Raw genomic sequence first — 27,470 nt, 5'->3', positions numbered from 1 at the left:
CAAGAGCATTAGCAGAGACCAAGGCTGTGTGTGTCTGACTTGGACTACCCAATCCCAGAAGAGGCCAGGCCCACCCCCAGGAACCATGGTCTTCTAATGTAAAGGAGCTCATGAGGAAGAAGCCTCTGCTTTCTTATTCCTATAGACAGTGAGTGAGAGGCAGCAGAGACACTTGCAAGCTTCAGGTCAGGGGCCTTAGGGAGTAGTGTTGTGGGCCATTATCCTGCCTGCACCAATAAGACAGTAAGGACTGAGGGGTGACAGCAACCCCCATCTGAGGGAGAGGGGCATGGAATGTGCAGGCAGCAGGCTTTGAAGACTGCCTTCTGTGTCCCACACACGGGATGCCTAGGTCTTCAGAAGCAGTAGAGTTATGATGCCCTGGTGAGTCCAAGGACAGCTGTTTGAAGAGAGCAAGGGTCCAAACAGAGTCTTGCCTTGTGGGGTCAGGTTTCTATGCTTTGAGGCTGATGCCTTGCCTGACTTTGAAGATAATCTTTTGAGAAGTTTAACTCAAAAACTGTGTTTTCTATGATGCTTTCCATTTTTCTTTAAAAATTATTTTTTACTTATCTGGTTTTAAAATATAACTATAATTATACAAGTTTTTATTAATAGAGGTTTTGGATTGTATAGCTTACCATGGTTTGGGTAAATATGGGTAAATATTGGATTTCTTCAAGATATTTTTGTTTTTAGTTAGATATTACTGAAATGTTAGTGTGATTATATGCGTTGAAATTTGTATTTTTTATATTTTGCTACTTGCTTTTTTAGAGAGTGTGTGTGTGTGTGTGTGTGTGTCTGTGTGTGCGTGTGCGTGCGTGCGCACGCATGCTTTCTACACACATATACTTCTGTGTGAACAGGTGGAGGTCAGAGGACAGCTTTCAGGAGTCAGTTCCCTTTCCAGGATTCCAACTCAAGTCATCAGGCCCTCCACCACCAAGTCTCTCACCATCCAACTGTTTGGTTTGTGCCCGTCTCTGTTTCCAGATCTTCTATGTACATTGGGCTTTCTATATCTCTGAGTTCTACATTCGTGGCCTCAACCAAGCCCAGATAAAAACGTCCCAGGTGGAAGCTACACGCTGAGCACACCCTTTGCTCCCTATTCTGTAACTGAAGTATATAGCAGTGACTCCCCAACATTTACCTTACACCAGGGACCATGGGCCATCTGAAGATGATTTAAAGCATACACACACACACACACACACATATATATACACACACACACACATATATACACACATACACACACACACACACACACACACACACACACACACACACAAATATATATATATATATATATATATATATATATATATATATATATATATATATATATATATATATCATTATCTTCATGGAAACAAGCACTTTGTGGTACCTGCAGGTAATTCTGGAACTAGCCTCTCCCAGGTACTGAGGGAGTTATATACTGATTTAAAATGACTCAAACTTAATATAAGTTACCATTTGTCCACAATAATCACTAGAAATTTAGCCTCCACTTGTACACTACTGAGGTACTTTGTAAGGTTGTGGGTGCTGGTTTGTGTTTACATTGCTCTGCAACCATGTAATGATATGCTTTAGTCACAGCGAGGATCCCTTCATATCTAGCCACACAGTACTCTGTCCACAGAAAAATGATAATGTTTTAGAACTTACTTAAAATGTCTTAAGTGTGTGTTAACAAGCACTGTTTACAAAATGCCCTTGTTTGGTGGGAATTCATCTTTACAGAGCTGGTAAGCATGACAGTGTTTAATGAAGAACCAGATGTACACTGTCTCATTAGCACGTGGCACTATACAGACTGACCTACACAGCAGTGGTTCACAGGGCCTTTGTTCATCAGTTAAAACCAATGCCAGTAAGGAGTGGGGTGGCTTCTCTGCGATGTAGTGGAGTCATATACGTCAAGGAGGTGAGGTGAAACCTATAGCCCTTGCCCAGCAAGTGGGGACCTGCGTCTAGTTCTAGCCCTACTATTCTCCAAAAAGCAGTGATGATAAGAAAGGATTTTGAGTGTTCTTGTCACAAAGAATTGATATTATGGAGGATAGATTGCTAAGTAATATGGTAAACCTTCTATGGTATTGCTATATCAGAACCTCACGCTGGGACCTATTTATATATGCTTATTGAAAGTTAAACATAATTAAAATATTTTAGATACCAAAACTGAGTAGGATCATTTTTAGAGCTACACGCTGAGCACACCCTTTGCTCCTTGCCGTTATTCTGTAACCAAAGTGTTCAGCAGTGACTCCCCAGCACTTACCTTACACTTTACAGGCAGCATAACAGCTTCATTTCTATTTATCTTACACAGTGATCGGTCTCATCGTTAAGCAGACATTTAGGTTGCTTCCAGATTGTCTTTTCTGTCATTTTGATAAAATGCCCTGAAAGGGGCAGGGGTTGGAGGGAGACTTAAAGGAAAAGGTGATTTGAGCTTCTCAGTTCCAGGCTATAGTCTGTCATGACCAGGAAATCATAGCTGCAGAAGTTTGGGGTGGCAAGCAGAAAGGGACAAAGGCTTATGCTCAGCTCACTTTCTCCTTTTCCTATAGTCCAGGGCCTCCACAGGGAATGGTGCCACTTACGGCGGGAGAGTCTCACAGCCTCAACTTACCTAATGAAGATCATCTCACACAGGCATTCCCAGACCTGTCTCCCAGGGCTTCGAGTCTAGACCTCCTCAGGTTGACAGTTGAGATTAACCACCACTCAGGTCCCTTTTCATCCCCACCCCTCCCCACTCCCACCACCTTTTTTTTTAAAGACAGGGTCTCTATATAACCCTGGCTGCCCTAGAACTCACAGAGATCCCCCTGCCTCTGCTTCTCAAGGGCTATGATTAAGTGGGTATCTACCATGCCCAGCCCCCTTTATTATCCTAGTCTCTAGCTAAAATCTATCTATATTGAAATTTCCACTTCTATCATAGTACAATCTGTGCAAAGAGTGACCTATGGCAATGAGTGGATCTGTGTTTCTTTTATCATTATTTTAATGTTTTAAGTTCCTTTTGAAGAAAGAGCTATGAATGTGATGGGATACGCAGGGCCTGTGGATAAATTAACAAGGCTTTCTAAAGAGATGGTGGCAGTTCATGTAAATTGTGGCTAATTTTATCACATCCTCTATAACGTCGATGCTGTCACTGACTCCGTGCGAGGGTATGATTTGCATTTCCCATTAGTGGAGATTGTTCCTGCCTTCTACCTGATCATCACTTACGTAGTCTCATGTGACTTGTTTGTATCAAATTTGCAAATCATGGGGCCCGGATTACAAAATGGTGCTTCTTTTGGAGATAACCCCTCAAAGGGAATTCATAACCATTAACTCATTTTGAATCCTCTTACCTGGGCAGACAGGAAACTAGGGAACTGATAGTTCCAGCCAGAGTGGGACACTCAGTACCAGAACATTTGGGCAGCATTGTTCCAGGTATGAAGTGGCATCGAGGGTGTTTAGAACCCTGAAATTACATTTTGAGGGGTATTAAAATTTATACTCAGATTGAGGTAGAATTTGCCATGTCTGAACCTCAAGAACTTGTATCAAGAGCTGAATGATAAAACTTTAAATGAAAATGTAAATGAGGGGCTGGAGAGATGGCTCAGCGGTTAAGAGCACCCGACTGCTCTTCCAGAGGTTATGAGTTCAATTCCCAGCAACCACATGGTGGCTCACAACCATCTGTAAAGAGTTCCAATGCCCTCTTCTGGTGTATCTGAAGACAGCTACAGTGTACTTATATATAATAAATAAATAAATCTTTAAAAAAAAAAAAGAAAAGAAAATGTAAATGAGTGATGTAAACCTTATTATAGAGATCCAGAGGATGTGCCGAAGAGATGGCTCAGCCACTAAGCAAAAGCGCTGCTGTTGTAGGGGACCAGAGTTCTGACGCCAGCACCCAGTCACCTATGAGCCAGCACTCCAATTCCAGGGAACCCAACGCCCTATTTGGCCTCCATGGGCACCTGTACTCAGAGATACACAGAAATACACCTGTATACATAATTTAAAATAAACTAAATATTTTTTAAATGTATAAAGGTACAGAGGGAAGGCTAGGTGTTTAACAGTACTTGGCGGCCAAGACAAAATGGTATTTCACTCAGGGATTGTCTTAAAGTTTTAGGCCAGTTCTGCAGGTCAGAAGACTACTGCTGGCCCAGGCATATCTTAAGCACCTCACTCTAATGTGGAGGTTGTGGGTAGGGCTGATGGGAGGGAGCCCTAGTGATGAAGAAAAGCCTCCCCTGACATACTCTCTACGCATGGTGAAAAGGCTTAGACACTGTTTTGGCCTCTGAGGGTCCAGGTTAGAGGAGATAATCCAAGTGAAAGCACCATTTTCTGGTCTTTCCTTCTGCTTTTGTCTTTCTAGGAGATTACTTGATGTTTCCATTGGTTATTTCCTCCATCCTGCCCCTCCCTGCTTCTAAACTATTGTATACTTCTTAGCCTTCTGACTATTGAGTCAGAAACATCTTCCTGGGTGTTTTTATGAGGCACATCCTGCTGGAAGGTTCTCTATTCTACCCCTGAGGAGTGTAGTCAGTGATTAAATGTAAAATTCTGTCCAGGCCATGATGGGCTCCACATTAGAGCGCTGCTGCCCTTGGGCCATTTGACAGCTGTCTGCCTTGATGTGATATTAAATCACTGTGAGGCGTCAGACTAGGAATACCAATTTGCAACCAAAGCATGCTTCTGACGCATGAGAAACTTCAGACAGAAACGACTCTAAACAGCTTGGAAAGGTTTTTGATGAGCAAATTGTAAATATTAGTACCTCTAATCTTGAAATAGTACCCATTGAGCCAATATTTGCATGTATAATCTCTCTTCATACCAGGAAAGAGTCTAGACTAAATGACTTAGAGAAACCTAAAAGGAATCTTAACTTCTGCCACCATGAGGCAGCAAGGTCAACCTCCTAGCGGCCTGGCCCAGGTTCTGAACATCCAGAGAGTTCTAACCTGTCTGAGTGGGGAGTTGAGGTCCATCGTACAGTAGATCTGTGGTAGAAATGCCTAGCCCGTGCAGACATGTGTCCCTCAGACGCAGTGAAGGAGACTATCTCTGAGAGTTGCAGTTGCCACATTTTCTGTTCTTTAATGACCAAGAGCCTCCATCTGCCATGCTCCAGGCATGCCACTACCAAAGACCATTGAAGCCGTGTTTCATTTTTATAGTGACAGAAATAAACTTAGGACATTTATGAACTGGTAGCATCCTTGTAAGGTCCTGCGTGGCCAGGGCCTCTCTGATAATCAGAGCACCTATGAGAACATACAGCCTGTGTGGTCTCTCAGGCCTAGCTCCTGTCTTGCTACCCAGCTGTCATATCTTGAAGTTCTTAATAATTTTGTAAGAGGCTATATGTTCTTTGTTATAGGTCCCACCAATTACAGAGCAGCCTCCTGGTAAATTATCATATAGTTATTTTAACACAAACACAGACAAAGCGAGGTTACAACCTGACCAGTTGAAGCTTAGCCCTGATTTTCCTAGGAGCGAGTACTCTAGCTTTGTTTAGTTCGCTGTTCAGAGCAACCTTATAGGACTCCCATGAATTAAAACACGAAGTGTATTTGTCAGGCGTTAAGTATGGCCTCCACTGATCATCACAGCTTAATTTCAGACCATGTATAACTGTGTTTGGAAATATATTTTAAGTTCTAAAATATTTAGTATGTTCATGAAGATAATCATATATTACTATCAGATTACTATAAAATAGTTCAACATTTAAAAGGGGCACTTAGAAGACTTATATTTGGCTTATAGAAGCAGAAAGATTAAGCAATGTATATATTCCTTGCTAAATAATTTTACTTTAATAACCATTGTGTTATTAACTTTGATGCATATATTGATTTTTAAAAGACTAAAATTTGAAAGTTAGGAATCATTGTACTAAAAACTCTAAGCCATGTATGCTAACACATCAAAACATAGTCACAAGGTGGAACAAATTTCTTAGGTCACTCTCACTTTAAGCCTCCTAGTGTGCCTCTCGTTATAGTATCACCATGGAAACGACTGGGTTCCAGTGCCTGGTAGACTTGTGAAATGTTCTTTGTGCTCACTGATCAGCCTTCTGGAGCGAGTACAGTACAGCCCCTGACTTCAGCTTCTGACGGGCATTTCCTTCATGTCGGGCACTCTGCGCTATGCCAGTGCAGACAATAAGTCTCGTTTCCTCGTTCTTAGGCAAGGGGCTCTTCTACGGCAGAGCGCCTTCTTTGGGGAGACGGGTAGGACTGTGGAAGCAGTCAAACTAGGCTTTTGACCTTCCTTGTTGGTGACTTTCAGCTACTGTGTGGAAGGGAAAGTGTTTGCAAAGTGGTTTCTGACTCACAATTGGTTTTTCTCTCCACTGAGTTGAGGTTTATTTCTTTCAGTTCTTGTTTCATTTAGTACAGTGTCTCATGAGCCCCAAGTTTTTCCCAGTGGCTCCCAGCATTTGGGCAGATTCTGTGCTTTGTTCTCTGCACTGATTTCCATTATATGTGCTTCACAACTCCCCAGAGGTGGGTAGAAGTGAGCTTTACAGATGGGAATCTGGGGTACAGGGGTGCTCCCAACCTCACCTCCTCTCATCCCTAGCGTGCTCAGCCTCTGCCTTCTGCTCTGTAGCTTTGTGGTTTCTCGTTGTTTTTCATCTTCAAAATCTCACTGCCACACTGCTCTGGAGAAGAGTTTACATTTCAACACAGCTGATGTTTTTCTCTACAGAGACATTCCAATGCCCCTCGTCAGCTCAGGAGTAGACCATGGCAACCTTCGAGAGCTGGCATTTGCAAGAATGAAAGATCTTGGGATACAGGTATGAGTAAATGTGGCTCCCAGCCAGATATACGGGTACCAGCTGGCTCAGAAAGTATGTTAGAGGTGTTCTGGGCAGCTTGCAAAAGCTGCATGAGTAGTGACAAACACTGCCGCTGTCCCCTTGTCCCTTTGTCTTCTGACTTCTATAATCTGTTTGTTGTTTTATATTTACTAAGCAACTTTTCTCTCTTAACCCTAATAGAATGAAGGAAGCTATTAATTTCACAGTTTCTGGCGGTAAGTCTGAAATGAAGTATTCTAGAAACTCCTTGGGACTTCTGAAGAGATGAGCTGGAAGCAGTGTCTGGCCAGGGCACCAGGGATTAGACTCTTCCCTCAGAAACCAGTGCAGTCAATCAGGAGAGGGCAGGGGATCTGTTGGCTGCATTTTCAAGCATGGACCCATGACTTACTTTCACTTACTCAAATTATCGTGGAGGGAAACATTTTAGAACATTGTCCAAAATAAAATTTTTGAATATTATTGAAAGACTTGATTATTCAACACAAATAATATAATAATTAAATATAATAGATAATGCTTAGAAATAAGTGAGTACATGAGGCTGAGTAACAGCACCACACAAGACTGTGTGCCTGCTCTGATCTCCACTCTCCAGCTGGCCTCCATTCTGGCCTCCTAAGGACCTGCTTCTAGGGGTCTAGCAGACCTGGTTCCCGGCAGCCTCCCTGTCTATTGGCCACTTCTTTAAGTGGCCCAGAAATCAATACAAAGAGCCAAGTCCCATAGGCAGAGTCCTTACCAGAAAGTAAGTAGATATCATCTCTGCCTTAAAAAAACTGTGCTCCAGGAAAGAACAAAGAGGAAGCAGCAGCAGGTACCTGTTGAGGTACTGAGAGGCAGGTGACCTGTAGCCACACACATGTAGTCTCCTATATAGATAGAACTGGGCTAGAAGATGCATCTGCTCTTAGCAGATAAACGTAGAAACCTGAAGCCACATCACAGAATATCTTGTTGGGTGAGTTTCCTGAAACACAGAAATAACTTTGTTTTTGCAAAACTGAATGATGAACTCTTCATTGTTCGTGAAATTTCTTGCATGATACATGTTTTTTAGCATAATCCTGTCTTGCTGGTAGAAAGTGTTAGAATCCTGAAAATACATTTACGGTTTAGTCTGTAGTGGAGAACTATGCTGGAGGACGGCATCTCATTGGATAATGCAGGGATTCCCCAGTGGCGGTGTCAGGCTGTATGGGGTACACACTGGGCTGAGGAGTGGGAGCCCGTGCTGCTAAGATCCTGACCCTGCGCTGTGTTGACACTGTCTCCAGCAGCTGTGCACAGGCAGGGACGCCCAAGAACCATTGCAGCTGGAGTTGACCTTCTGTCATCTTGAGTCTTTTATGGTTTTAAGGTTCCGTTTATGTCTTCCCTTCCTTCTTTCCTCCACAGTGCCTTTCTTTGAAAGGAAATATCTTTGATATGCGTCGTTCAACATACTTAAAATGATATAACACTAAAAATAGTAATGTCATATAGATTTTTAAAACATAAGGACTTGTCTTTACTCTTCCTGTGATTATATCTTGGGACTGTATTTTCAGTCATGTTCTGGAGTTGTGTTTCACAGTTAAATCTCTTGGGTAAAACTATTCTCTAACTTTCTAACTTGATGTTGTTTATTTCCCAAAATTACATGAATTCTAAATTTATTTTGAAAGGGAAACTGTACCCCTTCACAAATCCCCATCATGGAAGTTCATAAAGATGGCGTTTTAAAGTTTTCATTTTTCTGTTTCAGTGTAAGTTATGGTCAGACTTGATTTTGAGCCCAGGATTTGTTGTAAATGAACAGTGAATGAGTCACTACTTTGATTTTTTTGGCAGTGCCGAGATGTGAGAACCAGGGAGGTTGGAATCCAAGAAATTCATCACAGAGTGCGGCCGTACCAGGTCAGTCTCCTTTAAATCCACCCGAGCTTGGACCTGCTTACCCCTGAGTGAGAAAGTACCCCTCAGGGCAGAAAGTAGGGAGTCAGGAAAGTGAGCCATGAGTGTCACTGGGTTATGGAAGAACCAGGTTAGGAAAACCAAGGCTGGGCCTCATGTTTTCACCAGCTATGCAGTGTGGGAAATGTTCTGAGGTGAAACTGCTCTACTTTACCCCAGTCAGTCTGCACTGACTCTGAGGACACTGTAGGGACTCAAGAGTTCCAGTCATTTGATTTGAATGCATTCAAGTGTAAGTAGCTGCTTATGACTGTGGACAGCCTTGCTGCTCTTCTATGTAGCCTGCAAGTCCTTGTCCTAACTACCCCTGAGCACAGTGCCCTGAGGCCATGGAGCACAATTCTGGGGAATCCTGTGTGAGAAAGACTGGAAAGGGCACTCTATCTACAACAGTGTTTCTGTTCTTAGCATGAACTGTTTGTTGTTAAAGGGCCTTTCAAGGAAAAAAAAGTAGATCTGACACAGTTAATCATTTTGGCACTTTTTTTTTTTTTTTTTTTGGATCTTTTTTTCGAAGCTGGGGACCAAACCCAGGGCCTTGCGCTTCCTAGGCAAGCGCTCTACCACTGAGCTAAATCCCCAACCCCATTTTGGCACATTTTTAAGCTAATTATATACCAGATATCAAGCTGAGGGGTGGTTTATTTTGCTTTGAGTATAATATACCCATACACAGGGTATGCCTGTTACAGCCTGTCTTAGTCAGGGTTTCTTTTCCTGCACAAACATCATGACTAAGAAGCAGGTTGGGGAGGAAAGGGTTTATTCAGCTTACACTTCCACATTGCTGTTCATCACCAAAGGAAGTCAGGACAGGAACTCACACAGGGCAGGAACTTGGAGGCAGGAGCTGATGCAGGGGTCATGGAGGAATACTGCTTACTGGCTTGCTTCCCCTGGCTTACTCAGCTTGCTTTCTTATAGATCCCAAGACCACCAACCCACAATGGGTTGGTTCCTCCCCCCTTGATCACTAATTAAGAAAATGCCTTACAGCTGGGTCTCAAGGAGGCGTTTTCTCAATTGAGGCTCCTTTCTCTGTGATAACTTCAGCTTGTGTCAAGTTGACATGTAAAACCATCCAGTACACAGCCTTTCTAAATATGTAGAATTCTGAATGTCCACCTCTTCCATACGACTCATAGACTCATCTGCACAGCAGGCTGAGAGTCAGAATCCGTAAATTCCTACCACTCAAGTCTCCCATCCATCCCTCTGTGTGACTGGGCTCTAGCAATTGACCTTAACATGTTTATCCTTCCACTGGGCCCATTTCACAAGTCCCGCCCAATGTTACACTTTCAAATCTAACTGAGAAAGGAGAGGAGGAACACACACACTCACTCACTCACACACACAAAGGAGGTTTTGGTAGAAGAACTAGACAAGGAAACCATTAACTATTTGACAGTTTGAAGGCAAAGTGGGGGAAGGAGTTCTAAAAGCCATGTGTGATTCAATCTGTAGTTTTATCTTAGAGACAGTTGGTGGGACATCATAAATTTGCATAGAAGCATTCACTGAGCTGGATATCTGTAAGAATCTCAAGGTTAATTAAGTTCAAATATTTGTAAAATTGTTCTCTGTTTAGAATAGTCCATGAACAGCCATAAACTTTTTTAATCCTGTGCTGCTTGAGAGGAGGCAAATAAAAGCCATAATTAGTGATGATTCACACTTTGTTCCTAGCTGCACATTAGCCTAAACACATTCACGCAATTATAAAAATGAACTTGGTTCTCTAGTTCTGAATGAGATTTTTCTTGACTCCTTACCCAACAGGTTGAGTTGGTACGGAGAGATTATGTTGCCAATGGCGGCTGGGAGACCTTCCTTTCCTACGAAGATCCCGATCAGGACATTCTAATTGGCCTCCTAAGGCTACGGAAATGCTCTGAGGAAACCTTCCGATTTGAACTGGGTGGAGGCGTTTCCATAGTCCGAGAGCTACATGTGTATGGAAGTGTGGTCCCTGTGAGCAGCCGGGACCCCACTAAATTTCAGCATCAGGTATCCTGCATCCTGCTTTAATTGGGTTATACTTAAGAAGTTGCCTGAAATAGGAAAAGTTAAATAGCTGGTGAAGAAGGAAAGGAGAGATGTATGAGAAAGGGACGCACAAGAAAAGGATTCTTTTCAGTTGTTTGCTTCCTCATGGTCCCAAGGGACCATAGACAGATAGACTCCGTGTATCAGATTCAAATAAAAGTGGTTCACTTCCTGTGGAACCAAATGACAGGAAAGTGATTCACAGGTGTAAGTTATATTGTATAAATAAAACCATTCTGTTCTAACCCCCTGCAACCTAAAGTTAAAAATCTATATTTTTAAGTTTCTGGAAAATTTGTTAAAAGTAGTAATAATAGGTTTAGGGTAAACACCAAATGGGATGCTGCAACAAATTTGCTACATTTCAAACCCTTTCAAAAGTGGAAGTGAGTGGAATAAATAAGACCTATTACCCCAGACCCTGTCGGCTGGGCTTGCCTAGACCCTCAGGCACGTCACCCGGAATGCCATGCTGGCTCCTGCTGGAGCACTGACTTCTTTACTAAGTCAGGAGTCTGCTCTGGGCAGGCGCCGTGCACCCTTCTTCCTGACTCATCAGTAGATTTTTTATCACATCTTAAAAGGCGTTTTGTGGACCTTTCTTAATGGGATTCCTTCTCTTAATCCATGTACTCCTTTGCACTCCTCTAGGGGTTCGGCATGCTGCTGATGGAAGAAGCAGAAAGAATCGCTCTGGAAGAGCACGGGTCTGGGAAAATCGCAGTTATATCAGGTGACGGGGAGATGGGCTTCTCACTCAGCCTCTCACACTGAGATTTCATCTCTTGCCTCTCCATGATTACCGTGGGAACGTTGGTCCAGGCTGACAAGTGAGAGGGAAATGTCTGAGAGCAGTTCGGGTTAGTGCTTCTAGAAGCACTCTGTTCCTCAGAGCAGCAGGCCGGTGACCAGTGCGAATTCTCTGCCTGTCTGACTTCGATCTGACTTGTGGTCAGCGGCTCTCTTGTGCTTTGTGCCAGCTGCTGTGAGTAGTGGAGACCCAGCTGCTGGTTCCGGATGACTGACGTCAGGATGTAGATCTCGCCCCTTTGCCTGCTGCTCTTGCTGTTGTCCTAAATGTCGGCATCTTCATTTGGAACGGGATGGGAGGAAGGAGATTTCCTCTGCCCTCTTAGGACCTAGGATAGATCCAAAAATTTAATAGGCAAAAACGAATGAGCAGGATGAAGATTAATACAAATTAATATAAAATGAGTAAGAGCATTCATGAGAAAATGAAGACTGGGAAATGCATGTAAACCTATGTGTTTGAGAACAGAGGAAAGTCATGGGAAAATACGCTAAGGGGCTGAGTGTGGCCAAGGGTGATAAACAGACGGGGAAGACTGGGCGGGCCTGTTAGTTCATTATTAGAAGTAGGGTACTCCTCCCCCCGGCATGCCTGGCAGCCTTCACAGAGGAGTCTTTGGGAAGAGAGTGCAGGGGGGAGAGGTCTGAACCCTTCCTGAACCTGCTGTGTTCTCAATTCCTTCAGCTTTTACTAAGTCAACTGTGTGGCCCTGTGTTTTCTAAATCCCATAGGAGCTTTCCCCACACTGACAAGGACAGCTATTGGTTGGGGAGGAAACATTTGAGGGGAAACAAGAGATGAGGGATACCACGTTCATTCACATTCTTCAGTGTGGTGTCCCTAGAAGAAAAATTACTAATTACTGCAGGAAACCTAAGACGGAAAAACACAGAATCCAGATTTAGGATATATATATATATATATATATATATATATATATATATATATATATTTAGGATATATTTGAATTAGTTCATTTTCCTATTTGGTTACCACATTCCAAAGTTTACCTGTGACCTAAGAAAAAAATTTTTTTCTGAAAATTAAAGCCGAAATGAGGTTTTTAAAAGAAAAGTCAATAAGTTGCCAGTCAATAAATCAATACTGGTGGCCAGGTCTTCATGATTACAGTTACCGAAATATAGTCACACAGCTCAATCATTTAGTCTGGCGTGGGTGTTTGATATTACCCAGATTGATAATGTATTTCATAGCATGTCTAGCTTTTCTCCATTACTTTAATCCCACAACCAAGTGCTTGGCTCAGACTACTGGCTGGCCCTGGTGAGCCTAAGAAAGTGTTTCCCTCTTCCAGCTTACCCTGTAGTGGGCCAGAAGTACCAAGAAAGGGCAGCCTGCTTCCGAATGCCTGCTGCCTGTACATCTGGGTATACCAGGGATCACACCCACAGAGCTTGCTAAAATCATTGTAGCGCATTCTGGCTCTTGAGGTCTAGTTGGGAACTGAGAGCCCACAATTGCTAACCAGCCAGTGTGCTGTCTCTGATTGCTCTCAGTCCATATATGAGAAGCTAGACTTTAGTATTCTCCAGATGCCATCCTTTCTTCCCGGTCATTAAGGTTGTAGCTCTCTGGCCCATAGCCTTACACCCCAGATGGCATTGAGTCTTGTGACTTTCTAGTGTCTTTGGGAACCTAATCAGGTTTCCATTTTCCATCACTGCCTTCCCGACATCAGTTTTCCCTCAAAAGTATCCACCCAAGGCCCCTTACTTGCCTGAGGTCAAATCTAATTGCACATAAGAGCCTCTGCCTGTGCTTTTCTGAGCAGGGCGTCTTTGTGAGTGGGAGTCAGCATCTATCCTCACCAGCTTTCCATCATAATCTAAATGATAGCCCAATCTCATGTCATCTGCATGGTGAGTTTCTAAAATAACAAGAAGTGACTTACTCAGAGCAGGCGAGAGAACCTTTCTCTCAGCTGTAAGGCTGGGTCTCCTCCCTGGCACCCTGCAGAGGCTTCTCCAGCTAGAATGGGTTTCTATAGGAACAGCCCTGAAAGGCTTCTTGGAACTGAGGAGAGTTCTTTGGGAGAAAAGTTGGTTAGCATTGTTTCCTGCCCTCTGGTCTGGAAGCCCCACCATTGTCCTAAGGAAAGCTGCATTTAGATTCCTTGACTTCTCGTTGGCCCTGACCAGCCTTCACAAGAAAACACCGAACACGTTTGCTGCTATGTGGCAGGTGCATTTTTTTTTAGTCCTGTGTGTGTGTGTGTGTGTGTGTGTGTGTCTGATTCCATAGATGATCCTTTAATTAAAATTATTTCTTCCATTCTTGATCTCAGCGAGGTATTTGATGATGAAATTGGTGATGCTAGAGTTTTCATAGGCTGTTGATTCCAGCCATTGATTATGGATGCATAACTTTGGTGACAGCAGACACTCTTCTTTCTGGTGTTGTTCTCAGCTCATAACTCTGTGCTCTCTAAGTCACACACACTGGTGGCATGACTTTCTGTCTTGGCATGATTTGTGAGGAGAGGAGAGACAGAACCACTCATCATTCTGTTGGACTGGCTGTAAAAGTAACGAACGCATTTAGTAGAACTTCGAAAATTCTGCACTGATTCATTCCCACTTCTCCTCATCTTGACAACAGGTTTTCCCTGCTACTTAGATTTATGATCTACCTCTAGGCAGTATTATTGACCTCACCGCAGACAGAGAGCTTCTGTGTCTTCTCATTTCCCATATTTAAACATTTCTTTCATCTGTTGCCTCCATGTATATGGAAAAGTATACACATGTGCTTAATGAACCAGCCTACAGCTGTAGCTGGAGGAAAACCAAACTGCTTTAAGCAGTCAGTCAGGTGAAGTACTTATTAAGAGGCATTCACGTTCACTCACTTTTTAAAGTGTGTAATTGGCTTAGTAGTTTTAAAGTTAGCTGTCATCTTTAACTGTGAAAATTATTTAAAAGCAAAAATTAAATATTCCGTTTCATTGCCGTCAAAATCACTAGGCATGTTGAGGGGAACAATAAAAATATAATCTCAATACTTGGAAGCCTGAACCAGGAGGATTGCTGTGAGTTTGAGGCCAACATGGGATACATAGTGAGACTCTTACCTCAGGAAGAGGTGTAATGTTGAGCTGCCTTCTGGGAATGCATTATCAGATGGGCAGGAAACTGGATCTCCACCACTGACCCCATCTGCAAAGGAGGATCACTACCAAGGGAGTTAAGCTCCCTCCTTAGATCCAAGCCACTTTTCCACCAGAATTAATTGCTTCTTCCCGAATATGGTTTACCTGAAGAGTTTCTGTGGGTACGTACAATTGTATTTACTATTAAAATGTGGTGTTTGCCTTCCTGGTGATCAGCAGTCTGTCCTTCTAACATCAAGAAGCGGTTTGTGTCATTCCTTCATATATGCTGTAAGGTGCAAGGACCTCTACTGTGGAAGCTAGCTATATTCTTTAAAATGCCATCACTAATAATCAGCTTGGAAACCAGGATTCTGATGTCATGATGTCCATACGGTTTCTACAAGGGCAAATATAACTATCAATAGCCACTGTTTAAAAAGCCACTTAACACCTTCAACAGAATGAGGGATTTTCTCCCCCCTCAGGCAGTTTTGGCTAGGTATCAGATTTAATCATGTTACTGTTTCAGTTTGCCAAGCTAATTGCTATGCGGTAAGATAGACAGCTATTCCCCAAGCTCCCTGACTACCTTCGTCATAAGCAGTATTCTATTTGTGGTCTTTCAAGTAGAAAATTAATATGGCCATTGGCCAAGAGCTGTACAAGCTTGATAGATCACACAGTGATGGTGAGAGACGAGCAAAGGTCTGAGAGGTTGATGTCAGAAGTCTTCCAAGTCAGAGCGTGATAACCATTCTGTTTAAATCTGTTACAGTGCCAGTGATGAGGGAGGGGAAATGTAAAATACAGGGTGAGTAAAACAGGCACTATGGATATGAGGTCATTCTTAATTGTGTTACTCAAAGCCATGTGCCCTAAAGCTGAGACTACAGTCCCCAGTAGTCAAAAATCAATGTGTCTGTGCCTTATATAATCCAATATGGCTTCTTAGGACAGAAATTAATGGTCTTGTACCCCAGAACCCCTGATTAATAATGCCCTGTGTAGGCAGAAAATAGCAGTTGTTTCTTAGGCTTTGACCAGCTGAGATTTTCTTCCTGGACCTGAGAAACCTCACCTGTATCCCAGGCTCCTGCACAGCTCCCTCCATTTTGGGTGAAGGTTATTTTATTCTTTGCATTATAATCCAGTTGAAAAGCAGGGTCTATTTGTAGCCACTTCTGCCTGATAATGGATTCATAATCCACCAGAGTCCCCAGAAGAGCTTCTTTATTATGGCGGACTGTTTGCTAATGGGTCAGGAAGCCTGCCAAATGCAAACCAGTTTGTGCCACATGTGCATTTGTGTTAATACAGGACTTAACAGAAAGGAAGGGAAAGGGTTTCCTCTTTTGTGCTCTCTCCTTCACCTCTCTCCTCCTTTCTTGTAAGTCAGTTACTCCTCGGCATCCCTAGTTAAATGCACGTTTACTGGCTTCCATGTGTCTTCCGCTTTGGTAGTCTAACAGTGATCATACATGTTGCCTTTTGATGTATGCTCCAATGGGATTGTCCCCATTACTATCATCTTGCTTTTAAAGACAATAGATACAGCATAAAATCTTGTACCATTACAGGTCCTCTATTAAATTCAGCATCATTCATTATTGGTCAGTCAGACTAGCATTGATGGCATATCTGCCAGATAACACGTTGACTGCATGTTTGCTAATTGATGTCTGTCGTAGCTCAGCTGTGGGAGCACTGTTGCCCAGCTCATCTCGGGAGTGTTTACTTCCTCCTGGCTTGACAGTGTCCCTTTTAGATGAATCAGGTCCCAGTTTATTGTGGATGAATAAATACCAGTTTGCAGCATTTGCATTAGACCATCCCACAGTATGTGTCACATGACCGTCCTTAGTGCTTGTAGTTGCCATATTTTGCAATAGGCTACCATTTGGATCGTGGGGACATTTCCTCAGCAGAGCAGTAGCACTGGTTGCAATGGTCTGTCAGCAGTGGAAGAAGCACACTTTGGCATTTACCTTTAGCCTTCGTTGTTTGAGAAATGTCTACGTCACCATCTAAGGCGAGCCTGCTCCTGTGGCCTACTGTCTACTTGTCAGTCCTGTACCTCCTGCTTTGTGGACTTGGTCAGTGAGGGTTATATATTTTCAGCTTAGAATAAAGAAGGGGTCATAATATGTGGTCTGTGCTGATCTCCCTAGAAGGTCTAGGAGCTTTGAGATCACTGGCTGGCTGCCTTTATTGTAAAGGTGGGCACTTCTCAGGCTTCTTGCTGGGGAAGCCAGCCTTCTCTAAGAGACTGCCTTTTTTAGTGCTTTATTGCAATCTTAACTCCTCATCAACTCTCCTAGGAAGACTGTTGGGCCTTTTCTCTATAAACATTTGACACTGTCTTAACTCATTTAATTTAATAAGGCTTTATTATCTTATATCTATTACAGGCAAGGTTCTTCTCCTTAAGGTGAATAGATACTGCTAAATATTGCTGCCACTCTCCAGTCAAGAGTTCTTAGAGCCTTCCGGTTGGAGGAATTGGGCTTCCAATTTTCACTCTTCTGGCATCCTGGTCTGAGCTCTGGACTCTGACAGACGTTCTCCTCTGTTGGAAAGGAGAGTTTGGTTTTAACATTTAAGGTGGTAGATAGTTTGTTTATGCCCACCCCGTTCTGCCTCCCTGAGCAAATGGCTGTGTAGTTTGCACCCTGCCTTAGAAATGCTTGGCACCAATCCAGGGCCTAGATCTGTACCTGTGAGGGCCACTCCTTCTTCCTGTGACTCGCAGACAAGAACTGGTTTCTTCTTGCTTCAAATCTAGTGGTTTAAAACAGAAATAAATTATTTGCTTCATGATGCTTTGTGAGAACTTCAGCAGGACATAGAGCTGGTTTTCCTCTGCTCTGTGCTGTGACAGACCTTAGCTGGAATGGCTTCAGAGCTTGGGTATCCTGGACAAGACGGTCAACATGAGCGCCTTGGTTCTGACACTGAAAAGAGTCCTTCTGCCCCGTTCTGCCTCCAAAAGTACTTGGGAAGAATTGATACTAACTCTTTTTAAATCTGTTTGATAGAGTTTACCTAAAGCCATTTGATCCTGACTTCCCAGCCATATATTTATTTAAGGAATAGAGGGAAATGTTACTGACCAGGAGCCTGAGTCTCCTTATGTAGTCTGGACTTGGTTCTCCATCCGCATCAGTGTCTCTGTTTCTGAAGAATTCGTCCATTTTATCTGGGTTGCCCAGTGTGCTTGTTTACAGGTTTTCATAGTCTGCTCTTATAATTACATTTCTTCCTATGAACACGGGAGTGATGCCTCCTCTTTTATTAAAATGTTTCAGTACATTTATTTAGCAGGGGAGGCATTGTGTGAATCACAGCACATGTGTGGAGGTCCAAGGACACCTTTCCTTCTCCCTTGTGTGAGATCCAGGGATGGAACTGAGGTGACCAGTCCTGGTGGTCAGCATCTTCACCTTTGCGCCACCTCACCAGCCCCTTTTGTCACTTGTTTTATATTCATGTGTTTGCTTGCTCTGAGGTAAGGTTGGGCAGTTTTAAGAATGCACTTTGATTCGGTTTATTTTCTGTTCAGTATTTGCTCCCTAGTTTATATCATCGCCTTTCTTGTGCTAGCTTTGAGTTTAATCTTCTCACTTTTTATCTCCCCCCATTTGCGATGTTGAGAAATTTCCTCTTTTTTTTTTTTTTTTTTTTTTTTTTTTGGTTCTTTTTTTCGGAGCTGGGGACCGAACCCAGGGCCTTGCGCTTCCTAGGCAAGCGCTCTACCACTGAGCTAAATCCCCAGCCCCGAGAAATTTCCTCTTTTAGTGTAACTGTTTTCAGCTAAACATTTCCCTCTGAATGCCACCTTTGCTGGACTCGGTGATTTTGAGAATAAAATGCATTCAGTTATTTAACAAAAAAGGCTTGGGCCTTTCTCTGAGGCCCAGATTGGCCTAGAACTCACTGGGTACCCCAGGCTTGTCTTAAGCGTCACTGTTGCCCTCTTGAGTGCTAGGATTATGGGAGTGAGCCGCCAGCCTGCTCTGCGCTCACCCTTGGTGCCCATGCTGTCTTCAGTGCTCTGACGTTACTTCTTTGGCACATTGGTCATGTACGAGCATACTGCCTAATTTCCACATGTTTATTACGAGTTCTGCAGTTTTCATTGTGTGGTGGTGGTGTGTGTGTGTGTGTGTGTGTGTGTGTGTGTGTGTGTGTGTGTGTGTGTAAATTGCCTCAGCTTCACAAGTAATTGTCTAGTTCTAAACCTTAGTACCAAGTCCTAGGATGACTGAGGCAGAGAGAAATCCTGGAGAATTAAAGATGGGCAGAGCCAGCACTCTGCCTTCGTGATACATTTCCCTGAATCCTTTACATCAGCATGCACCAGTGCGGATCCTTCTCCGCATCTACAGAAGAACCTTCCAACTTGGCCGCACGCCTCATAAGTGTGTCTCCTGGTGCCGAGGTCTCCTGGGGTGGATATGAAGAGTGGGTGGCCCCAGAAGGCTGCATCACCAGAGTCCCACACATCACAGCCAGCCACCTGTGCATGCTGCAGCTCGAGGCCCTCCCTGCCTTTGGTTTCCCTTCGCACCTGTGAACTCCAGCATCTCCCTCCACCTGGTAATGATTTCTGGTTGCTCCACTGTGGTAGAAAAGGATGCTTTGAGTGTTTTCTGGCCTGACATGATTTCCCCCACAGACATGACACATGCACCTCTAAAGCTGCTTGCTCTGCTGCTGGCCGTGCACAGCCATGCAAGCGCAGGGCCCTGGCCAGTCTGTCCCCACTGTGTGCTATTTTACCACAGATTGTATCTTCAGACTCCAGGGGCTTTCATGTTTGCTGTGTGTGTCCCTTCACCAGTGCCCTGTAGTTCTTGTTGCTCCAGGTTCCGTCAGCCTTTCTGATGAGGCAAGTCTGGTAACAAAACACCTTAGCTTTTGTTTATCCGAGAATGTCTCCCTCCCTTCTTTGTCCTTGTCAAATGTAGAATTCTTAGTTGGTTGGTCATTTTCTTTCAGTGGTTTAGTATATGATCACACAGTTGTGGCAGGGTAGAGCGATACCCAGGGAGATCCCTACCCCATCAGAGGAGAAGGGGAGGGGAAATGTGGGAAGGATTGTGGGAGGGGGGTGACTGGGAAGGGAGGCAGTGAGTAAGATGTAAAGTGGAAAAATTTAAAAAAAAAAAAAAAAAAAAAAAAGCCTGTAGGATACCAACATTACCCTTGTGGACATCACTGTGGGAGAGGACAGGATGTGGGGAATCCAAATAGAATTTCTAAGTTGCCTGCTTTGGGTCTTTGTTCCTTTAACTGTAATCTTCAAGGAGCCCTCGCAATGTACAGAGGACAGTTAGGCTGCGGGTACCCTCTTTCCGGCTGAGAATAGGATATTGGTGACTTGCCATAACTAGCAACCTTGAGGCGCTCAGGTCTGCGTGGCTAACCTTCATCCGTTCTGTAAGGTTTCTCCCCCCGCCTCTCTCTCTCTCCCTCTCCCTCTCCCTCTCCCTCTCTCTCTCTCTCTCTCTCTCTCTCTCTCTCTCACACACACACACACACACACACACACACACAGAAGAGTGTCTGAAGGCTTTAGGTCATTGAGTTAACTGATTCTTTTTCAGCTGTTGAGCTTAAAAGCCTCTCCCCTCTTCCGTGTCAGTGTGGCTCTGAGTGACTGACTATTGCCGTCCTTGTGGATCAGTGAGATGCAGTAGTAAAGGTGAAGTTAACGACTGTTTTCCTGTTAACGTTCCAGCGTATAGCAAGCCTTCCATACACACCTGACTAATGGAACCAGAAGTAACTAAAATACAGCTTCTTTTCATTTGTCTGTCTTTTTTTTTATTAAGTGACACAAATCATCACCTCAGACATATCTATTTTCCAAAACTCTTGATTTCAGCTTCATGGGAAGGACTAGCATGTTTTGTCTTCCTCATTTCAAGTGTGATGATGTGGGCTCACTCTTCATTCAATCCAGTTAACATTGCTAATGATAAAGGGCAGCCGTGTACCCCAAGAAAAGAAATGTCAGTGAGCAGGAATACACCTCCAGGTTCCTAATCCTTTCCTGTCAGCAGGAAAATGTCCGGATCATGTAGGAAAGTGTTCTTTCCTTGAAGAATCTCAGGCTGTGCCGTGTAAGTGCACGTTGGTTTGAGATCCTAGCATGATTCCTTCCTCTCGTTGCTTACACGTCAGTCTCATGCCTTTTTCCTGTTGAAATCCCAGCCTGGGTTTGTTTCAGTTTTCATCTGTGTGAAGGATTGATTGATTGACTTTCCAGTTGGAGTAACATTCATGTAATTGAAGCTGTCCCCTTTTAAGTTTTGTTTTAAAAAGCTTGACTATCAACTATACCAGATAGAGAGGGACTGTGAGCTGTTTGGCCTTGCCTGTGTCTCTCAGTCTGCCAGGCTGCTGTGAGCTGGGGTCCTTAAAGAGGATGGAGGAAGCCTGTTTGTCTTTCTGCCCTTCAGCCATGTGAAGACACAGAGGTGTCCCCTCAGATGAATGACCCAAGTTCCATTTATGGGATTTCCACCCCTTAACTTAGCAACCTCCCTTTAATTTCCACTTTGCCTGGGTCAGCATTCCCTTGAAAGAAGACTGCAGAAACCATTTAATAACTGCTTGTCGTGTACACAGTTCAGGCTATGCAAATGTACTTTTCTTCTCCCAGAAGATGTAGGGCAGAAATGGAGGCCGAGGAATAGCAGGAGGCGGGTTGCTAGAGGCCATCGAGTAACATCTGAGGACATTGCTCTGGCAGTTTTATGGCGTTCCTTTCCCTCTTGTCTCAGTTTGGCATTGTCATAGCTGGCAACGTAGTGAACATAAAAATTTTTGCTCTGTCTACAATAAAAATAAGGCCCCCGTGACGTAGATAAGCTCTGATGGTGGACTAAGTGACTCTGAAGATAAGCAAAACTAGGCTTTAGGCTGTGTCCCTCCCCACCTTTGATACTGCTCTGATAACTGGGGGCTCCACAGCGAGTATCCCAATGACCACAGCTGAGAGCACTTGATCCTGCTCGTTCCCAGCCTGGGGGTTTGGCAGCAGCCCACAGAGCAATGGAGTGGGGAGCTCCTACTTGCACAGCTGTGTTTCTTCTGCAGGGGAGAGGCAGCAGCAGTCAGGCTGATCTGGGACCAAGACAGCCTAAGCCTAGCACGTCAGCACGGTCCAGGAGGCTACTGACGTCAGCTCCAAAGGGTAATTGCTTTCTCCTGGCTGACTAACACAAGGAAAGTTACCATGACGGAGGACTTTGCCTGAGATGGGGCTCCACAAAGGCAGAGGGAAGCAGATAGGGCCTTCACCCAGCCAGGTGACTCCACATTCTCTTTCCAGCTGGCCAAGAACAGGCACAATACTGTGCCAGTTTGTCCTTCAGATTGGAGAAGTGGTCATGTCTTAACTGTAGGAATCAGGGTGCATAAGAAATGCAGGGGAAGGTGGAGTTTAGACCAGACGGCAGCTAGGCTCTCCTAGGACTCAAAACTTCTCAGAGTCCAGGAGCTGTCTGGGGCTGCTGTGTGTTCCTTAGAACAAAGCTAAGCTGACCAAAGATGGTCCCAATGCAGCCAATGCCTCTCCCGACCTGGTCTCAAGAACCCAGTTCTATTTGAAGGAGTAGAGTCCCCAGGAGCAAGAGGCTCACTTGAAATCATTGCTGAGAAATGCTCCCGTGAGCTCCAGGAAAGTCCGAATGTTAACCACACACTTGGGAACTCACAGCCCTCCCCACCACTCACCTTCCTGGTTACCCAGGTGTATCTAGGCCTGGGTTATGTGAAAACACTGTGCAGCCGCAGACCTTAAAACTAGGCCACCATCTTGCTTTATGGGGAACATACACAGAAGCAGAATTATGTGCATCTGGGCCTGAACGTAAGTAGATCTAGGGGATCATTTGGGATACCCCCAAGCAGAAAGTAAGGAGCCAAGCCTCAGGGTGAGTCAGCCACTATGGGAGCTGTATGATTGCTTGCAGGGTCAGTAGACCTGTGCCTCCACTTCTGGATGCTTGAGACCCTTACAGTGTAGATAAATCCATGGGAAATGGCTCCTCTCAGCCAGCAAAGTGGGGATCTGTAAGGTTCCAAAGAGTTTCCCTTCTCACCTGTGTGTAGTCCTCCCACCTTCTGTGTGTGGTCCTCCCACCTTCTGTGTGTGGTCCTCCCACCTTCTGTGTGTGGTCCTCCCACTATCTGGCTCACAGTGCCAACCCAGTTCTCATTTTCTACAGTGTCCTGCAGGAACACACTGCTCTGTGTGTATACAGCCTGAAAATAACAAGTGTATAATAGGTCCCCATACATTACCACATCTTGATTATGTGCTAGTCACTGTAATAACCCCAGTGACAGAAGCCATTGGCTTGAAGACCTGACACTCCAGGAGGGGAGGCAGAGACAGCGGTGTAGAGCATTCAGTACTGAAACAACGTCACTGTGATTAACGTCTGTTCTTCTAGCCAGAGGGGAGAGGTTTTAGTCCTCATAACTGGGAGTAGCCTCTGAAAGAAACCCACAGGGTCTCCAGTACCTGAGCTGGAACTGGAGGGCAATGAGCAAGGGCTGCAGAGGGGGGGCTGGTAGGCAGCATGGCAGGTCAGTAGGGTTAGCCTGTTCAGCCAGTTCTATCCTTTAATAGAAGGACCATATAGGCAGGAGGTAAAGCCAAAGTGTTAGGGTATAAAAGACCTTGCATTACATTTCAGGCAGGAACTCAATTTTTAGGACCTACCTGCCATTAGTAATCCTAGGCTCTGAGTTCAGGTTTCTTTCTGATGGCCTGACAGGTAGGTGGAATTGTTTCCTCTTGTCCTCACACACGCATGTGGGTCACAGGGAAGAACACTGACTTCCTGCATAGGTCTTACCTGCTCTGGCTTTCACCAAAAGTGGTGCCACCTATAAAAAGGTCTTTTGTCTAGTGAGAGTGAGTGAGGCATAGAATTTGCTGTTCAGTTTCTGGTGAACAGTGTTCTAGAAGGAACTGGGCACAGGTGACCTCGTCTGTACCTGGATCACACTAGGTTGTCCTGATCCCACCTTCTTAGCTGCCTCCACTCGGCCTTAGTTTCCTGACTCCTTCAGACAGTTTGAGCTCTTGAAACACTTTAATGTATGTATTAAAATAGCTGTGCCCCTGAGGTTTTGTAATGAGGTGTGACACGTATGTGGTAAAGTGAGGTACCAAGAAGGTGGCTTCATTAACAAGTGTAACCATTGCCTAGAACAGTAACAGCATTCTCAGCACCACGGGCCCTAAAGCCTTAGCACCTTCCAACTGCAACCATTATCTGACTAAATTTTGGAGTCTTTCCTATGCTGACTTTTGTGTAAATGGAATGTTTTAGATCTGGCTTCATCTGCACAGTTCTGAGAGAAATGTCTCCCCATGGATTCATATACCATAGCTGCTTTTTCACTGCTGTGTTATATTCCCCTGTGAGTATATCCAGCTACCGTTGATAGATACTTGAGTTCTCTCTCGTCTTGAAGTGTTAGAATCTTATAATCACTTGTTGGACATGGCATTTCTCTTTTCACTGAGCTAGATCTTGGAGTATGTCTGCGATCTAGAACTTGGGAAAATTGTCCTTTTGGAGGTCTGAGCCTTCCTGTTCTTGCTGAATCTGAGCTGTTGTCCATGCCCGATGTTCATGTCCATCATCTCCTTGTGCTGTGCCTGCCCATGTCAGACAGAAGTTGTAATACTAGCATGACTCACAGACATGTGCAAGACAGTCCTAGTGAGCTGCATCCATCCATCTGTCCTTCTGTCCTAATGCTTACAAGATTCTGAAGTGGGTAGAAACAGACAGTGTTCCTGAGAGTTTGGGTTGAAGCTGGTGTACTTACAACTGATATCTGAGGTTGAAGCCGCCTCGTGGGGCTGAGTCCTTACCCTGCATCATGTCGTAACTCCCAGTAGTGCCAGAACTGAGCTGAGCTGAAGGATACCAAGCTGGCATCCACAGAGAACCGGAGACCCCACCAGACCTTCTCTTCACAAACCATGTGTCCCTGTGAGCCAGGGCCATCCCATCAAACCTACTTCCCGGCGACATCTAATGAAAGAGAGCTTTTTCCTGTGACTCTTTGTGTGCTCCCAGTGCCTCAGACCGTAGCCATGGTTAGCTGTGCTTGCTTTTACCTTACAGGCTACGTGTCAATCCCATTTCCCATCTGCCCTCTCATTCTCCTCCACAAAACCCGTTGGAATACAGGCCTCTCAGATGTGGAATCTCCTCTTCTTGTCCTGTGTGTCCTACTGCAGTGCTGAACATTGGTACATCTGTTGTGCCTACATGAATGCGTGTGCCACATGTCCTGGTCCTGTGTTAGCAGTCAGGAAAGGGCATTTCTCCCACACAGAAGAGTCTGTGTTCATAGAAGCCAGCGTAATAGAAGTGGGTCAAGTTTCAATGTGAAATTCAGTTTGGACAGTGGTACAGTCTGAATAAGAGGGCACGAGGTTGAGGGATTCGTGGCTGACTTCTGAGGGCTACTAAGATTGAGCTGACTAAAGCTCTGGTACTTTGTTTCCCTTGCAGGAGTCGGCACAAGAAATTACTACCGAAAGATGGGCTACAGATTGCAAGGCCCGTACATGGTAAAGATGCTAAAATAAGACCACTACAGTCTACCTTCATGCAGCGTCCTCTGACTAAATTCAGGTGGGGTCTCCTGAATACGCAGCGGAGGCTGAGAGGTAAATGGTCTGCACGCCCCTGGACAGTACTCTGCCCTCCCCTGCGGCTGCCACTCACAACTCTGACCCCTGTGACAGAGGCCAAATTCACCCTCTTTATGTGTCCGTGGAGCCACTTCTGGTTTTGAGGCTTAAAGGATTTTAAATTCTGCATGAAGGCTGCAGGTGACCCATTTGGGCTCAGATGCTATGTGACCAGAGCAAATCAACTCCTTAGGCCATCATCACTTGTGATTGTCATCTGAGGGGCAGGCTCGGGAGAAGATTAGTTATATATCCACAGACAAAAGCCGGACTGTAGCGCAGACAAGCTGTCAGACGTGACTCTCTGCCCTTTAACCACGTGCACATTCACCCAGAGACGGAGAAGATGAGCTTTGCAGTGGGAGTCTCCGTGGCCCTGCCATGTCTTGAAATGGCCGTGTTTGGGGAAGGAAGAGCTATGGTAGTGGGTAGTGTTAAGCTTGATGCCGGCTGTCTCACCTGCCCTGAGCCAGGCCTCTCAGAGCCTTTCCTTTGTCTCATATCTGTGAAAGTCTGTGCGTCCATACCCCTGACACCTGCAGGGCAGTGTGCACTATCTCATGTGTGCTGGGCTAGCTTGTGCCAGCCAGTTCATCTGTCCTGCGCATCACGGTCCAGGGTGCATGGCTAGAGCCTCATGGCCCTGGTCAGGACTAGTCCATCCTCAGACACGTCTCTGCATGTTAATTCTGTGAGGTTGGTAGTGGTGATGGTGCTGCATGAAGAAGGTAGGAGTTAGGCTAGTGTGTGAAAGTGGGCCTGTCTGAGCATGGAGGGACAGTGGGCTTTTCAGAGGCTTCTTCACCATCCAGCTTGTCCACTGAGGAGACCAGGCTCTGAGACAGCCTGCCTCGCCTGGGCATCTGTCATTTCCAGCAGTGTTTAGTGAAAGCTGTTCTCTAAAAGGTCTGAAAAATAAAGTGTTTGGCACAAAAGAAGAGTCGTTATGTGGTGCTTTTTTCCCCCTCGTCCTGTAAATGTGATGGCATTTATCAGGAATTTACAGGTTTCGCTCCCCGGCCTGTGACACTGGCTGTCTCCCCCAGGTGCCATTTCCCATCTCATTATGCTGCTGAAAGCAAGTGGCAGCAGCTTCTTGGAGGGTGCACTGTGGCACTGCAGCCACTTTCCAAAAACGTAGTTCGGGGAATTTAGCTATTCCTTAGTTACATATTTCCCCCATAAAATAGAAAGGTGTTAAGTTGATGGAGCACACGCCCTATTACTGGAGTCGGTGTGTGCTGGGCCAGCAGAGGGCTAGGACTCCTACCCGCAGCACGCCTAGCACACATTCCTGGGTCTCCCTTGCTTATCTCTCACCCAGAGGATGAATAATCTTCAAATTAGTCAAATCTCATAACGAAGCTATCAAAAGGTAAACGTACAATGTTTTTAAAGGTGGCCACTTAGAGCAAGAATTTAAAACAAGGGACTGGAGAGATGGCTCAGTGGTTAAGAGCACTGACTGCTCTTCCCAGGGTCCTGAGTCCCAGCAACCACATGGTGACTCACAACCATCTGTAATGGGATCTGATACCCTCTATATAATAAATAAATAAATCTGTAAAAAAAAAAAAAATTTAAAACAAGACTGCCCAGGGCCTGTGACACCCAACCCTTCCCTCAGTGCCCAGCTTGGACACTCGGCCTCACAATTCAAGGTTCCCATTCCCAGGTCTCCGTCAGCCCACCTTGGCACACATCTCTGAAGGCTGCACAAGTCCACAGAAGGTGCTAAGCTTCACCGGGTGTCACAGCTCCTGACCTAGCTTCTCTTGTGACCTCCAGGGTTCCTGGCCTATGTAGCACTTGGCAACGTTGCCACTGTGACTTGTCCAGCCTTTGAGAGACCTCCGTTGTTCAGGCCAAGGCCACCTGAGGAAGATGAGCTGGCTTGCGCCTGCCACCTTGGCAC

The 27,470-nt window shown here is 44.8% G+C and overlaps 1 protein-coding gene across 2 annotated transcripts in view; it reads left to right on the top strand.

Annotated features, from left to right (window-relative positions):
- Positions 1-26,493, top strand: part of Elp3 (elongator acetyltransferase complex subunit 3) — a 61,832-nt gene extending 35,339 nt beyond the window's left edge. Inside the window, exons 11-15 of one of the 2 annotated variants that reach the window (NM_001427748.1) lie at positions 6,778-6,868; positions 8,726-8,791; positions 10,631-10,858; positions 11,549-11,630; positions 25,374-26,493. In NM_001427748.1, the coding sequence (NP_001414677.1) occupies positions 6,778-6,868; positions 8,726-8,791; positions 10,631-10,858; positions 11,549-11,630; positions 25,374-25,450 (544 nt within the window). In that variant the 3' untranslated portion in view covers positions 25,451-26,493. The remainder of the gene's footprint in view (positions 1-6,777; positions 6,869-8,725; positions 8,792-10,630; positions 10,859-11,548; positions 11,631-25,373) is intronic. The other variant, XM_002728290.7, reaches the window with a different exon arrangement.
- Positions 26,494-27,470: the final 977 nt, after the last annotated feature.

Source organism: Rattus norvegicus, chromosome 15, assembly GCF_036323735.1.
Source record: "Rattus norvegicus strain BN/NHsdMcwi chromosome 15, GRCr8, whole genome shotgun sequence".
Lineage (NCBI taxonomy): Eukaryota > Metazoa > Chordata > Mammalia > Rodentia > Muridae > Rattus > Rattus norvegicus.
The sequence above is the reverse complement of the archived record's forward strand: the minus strand, read 5'-3'. Positions and strand labels throughout refer to the sequence as shown.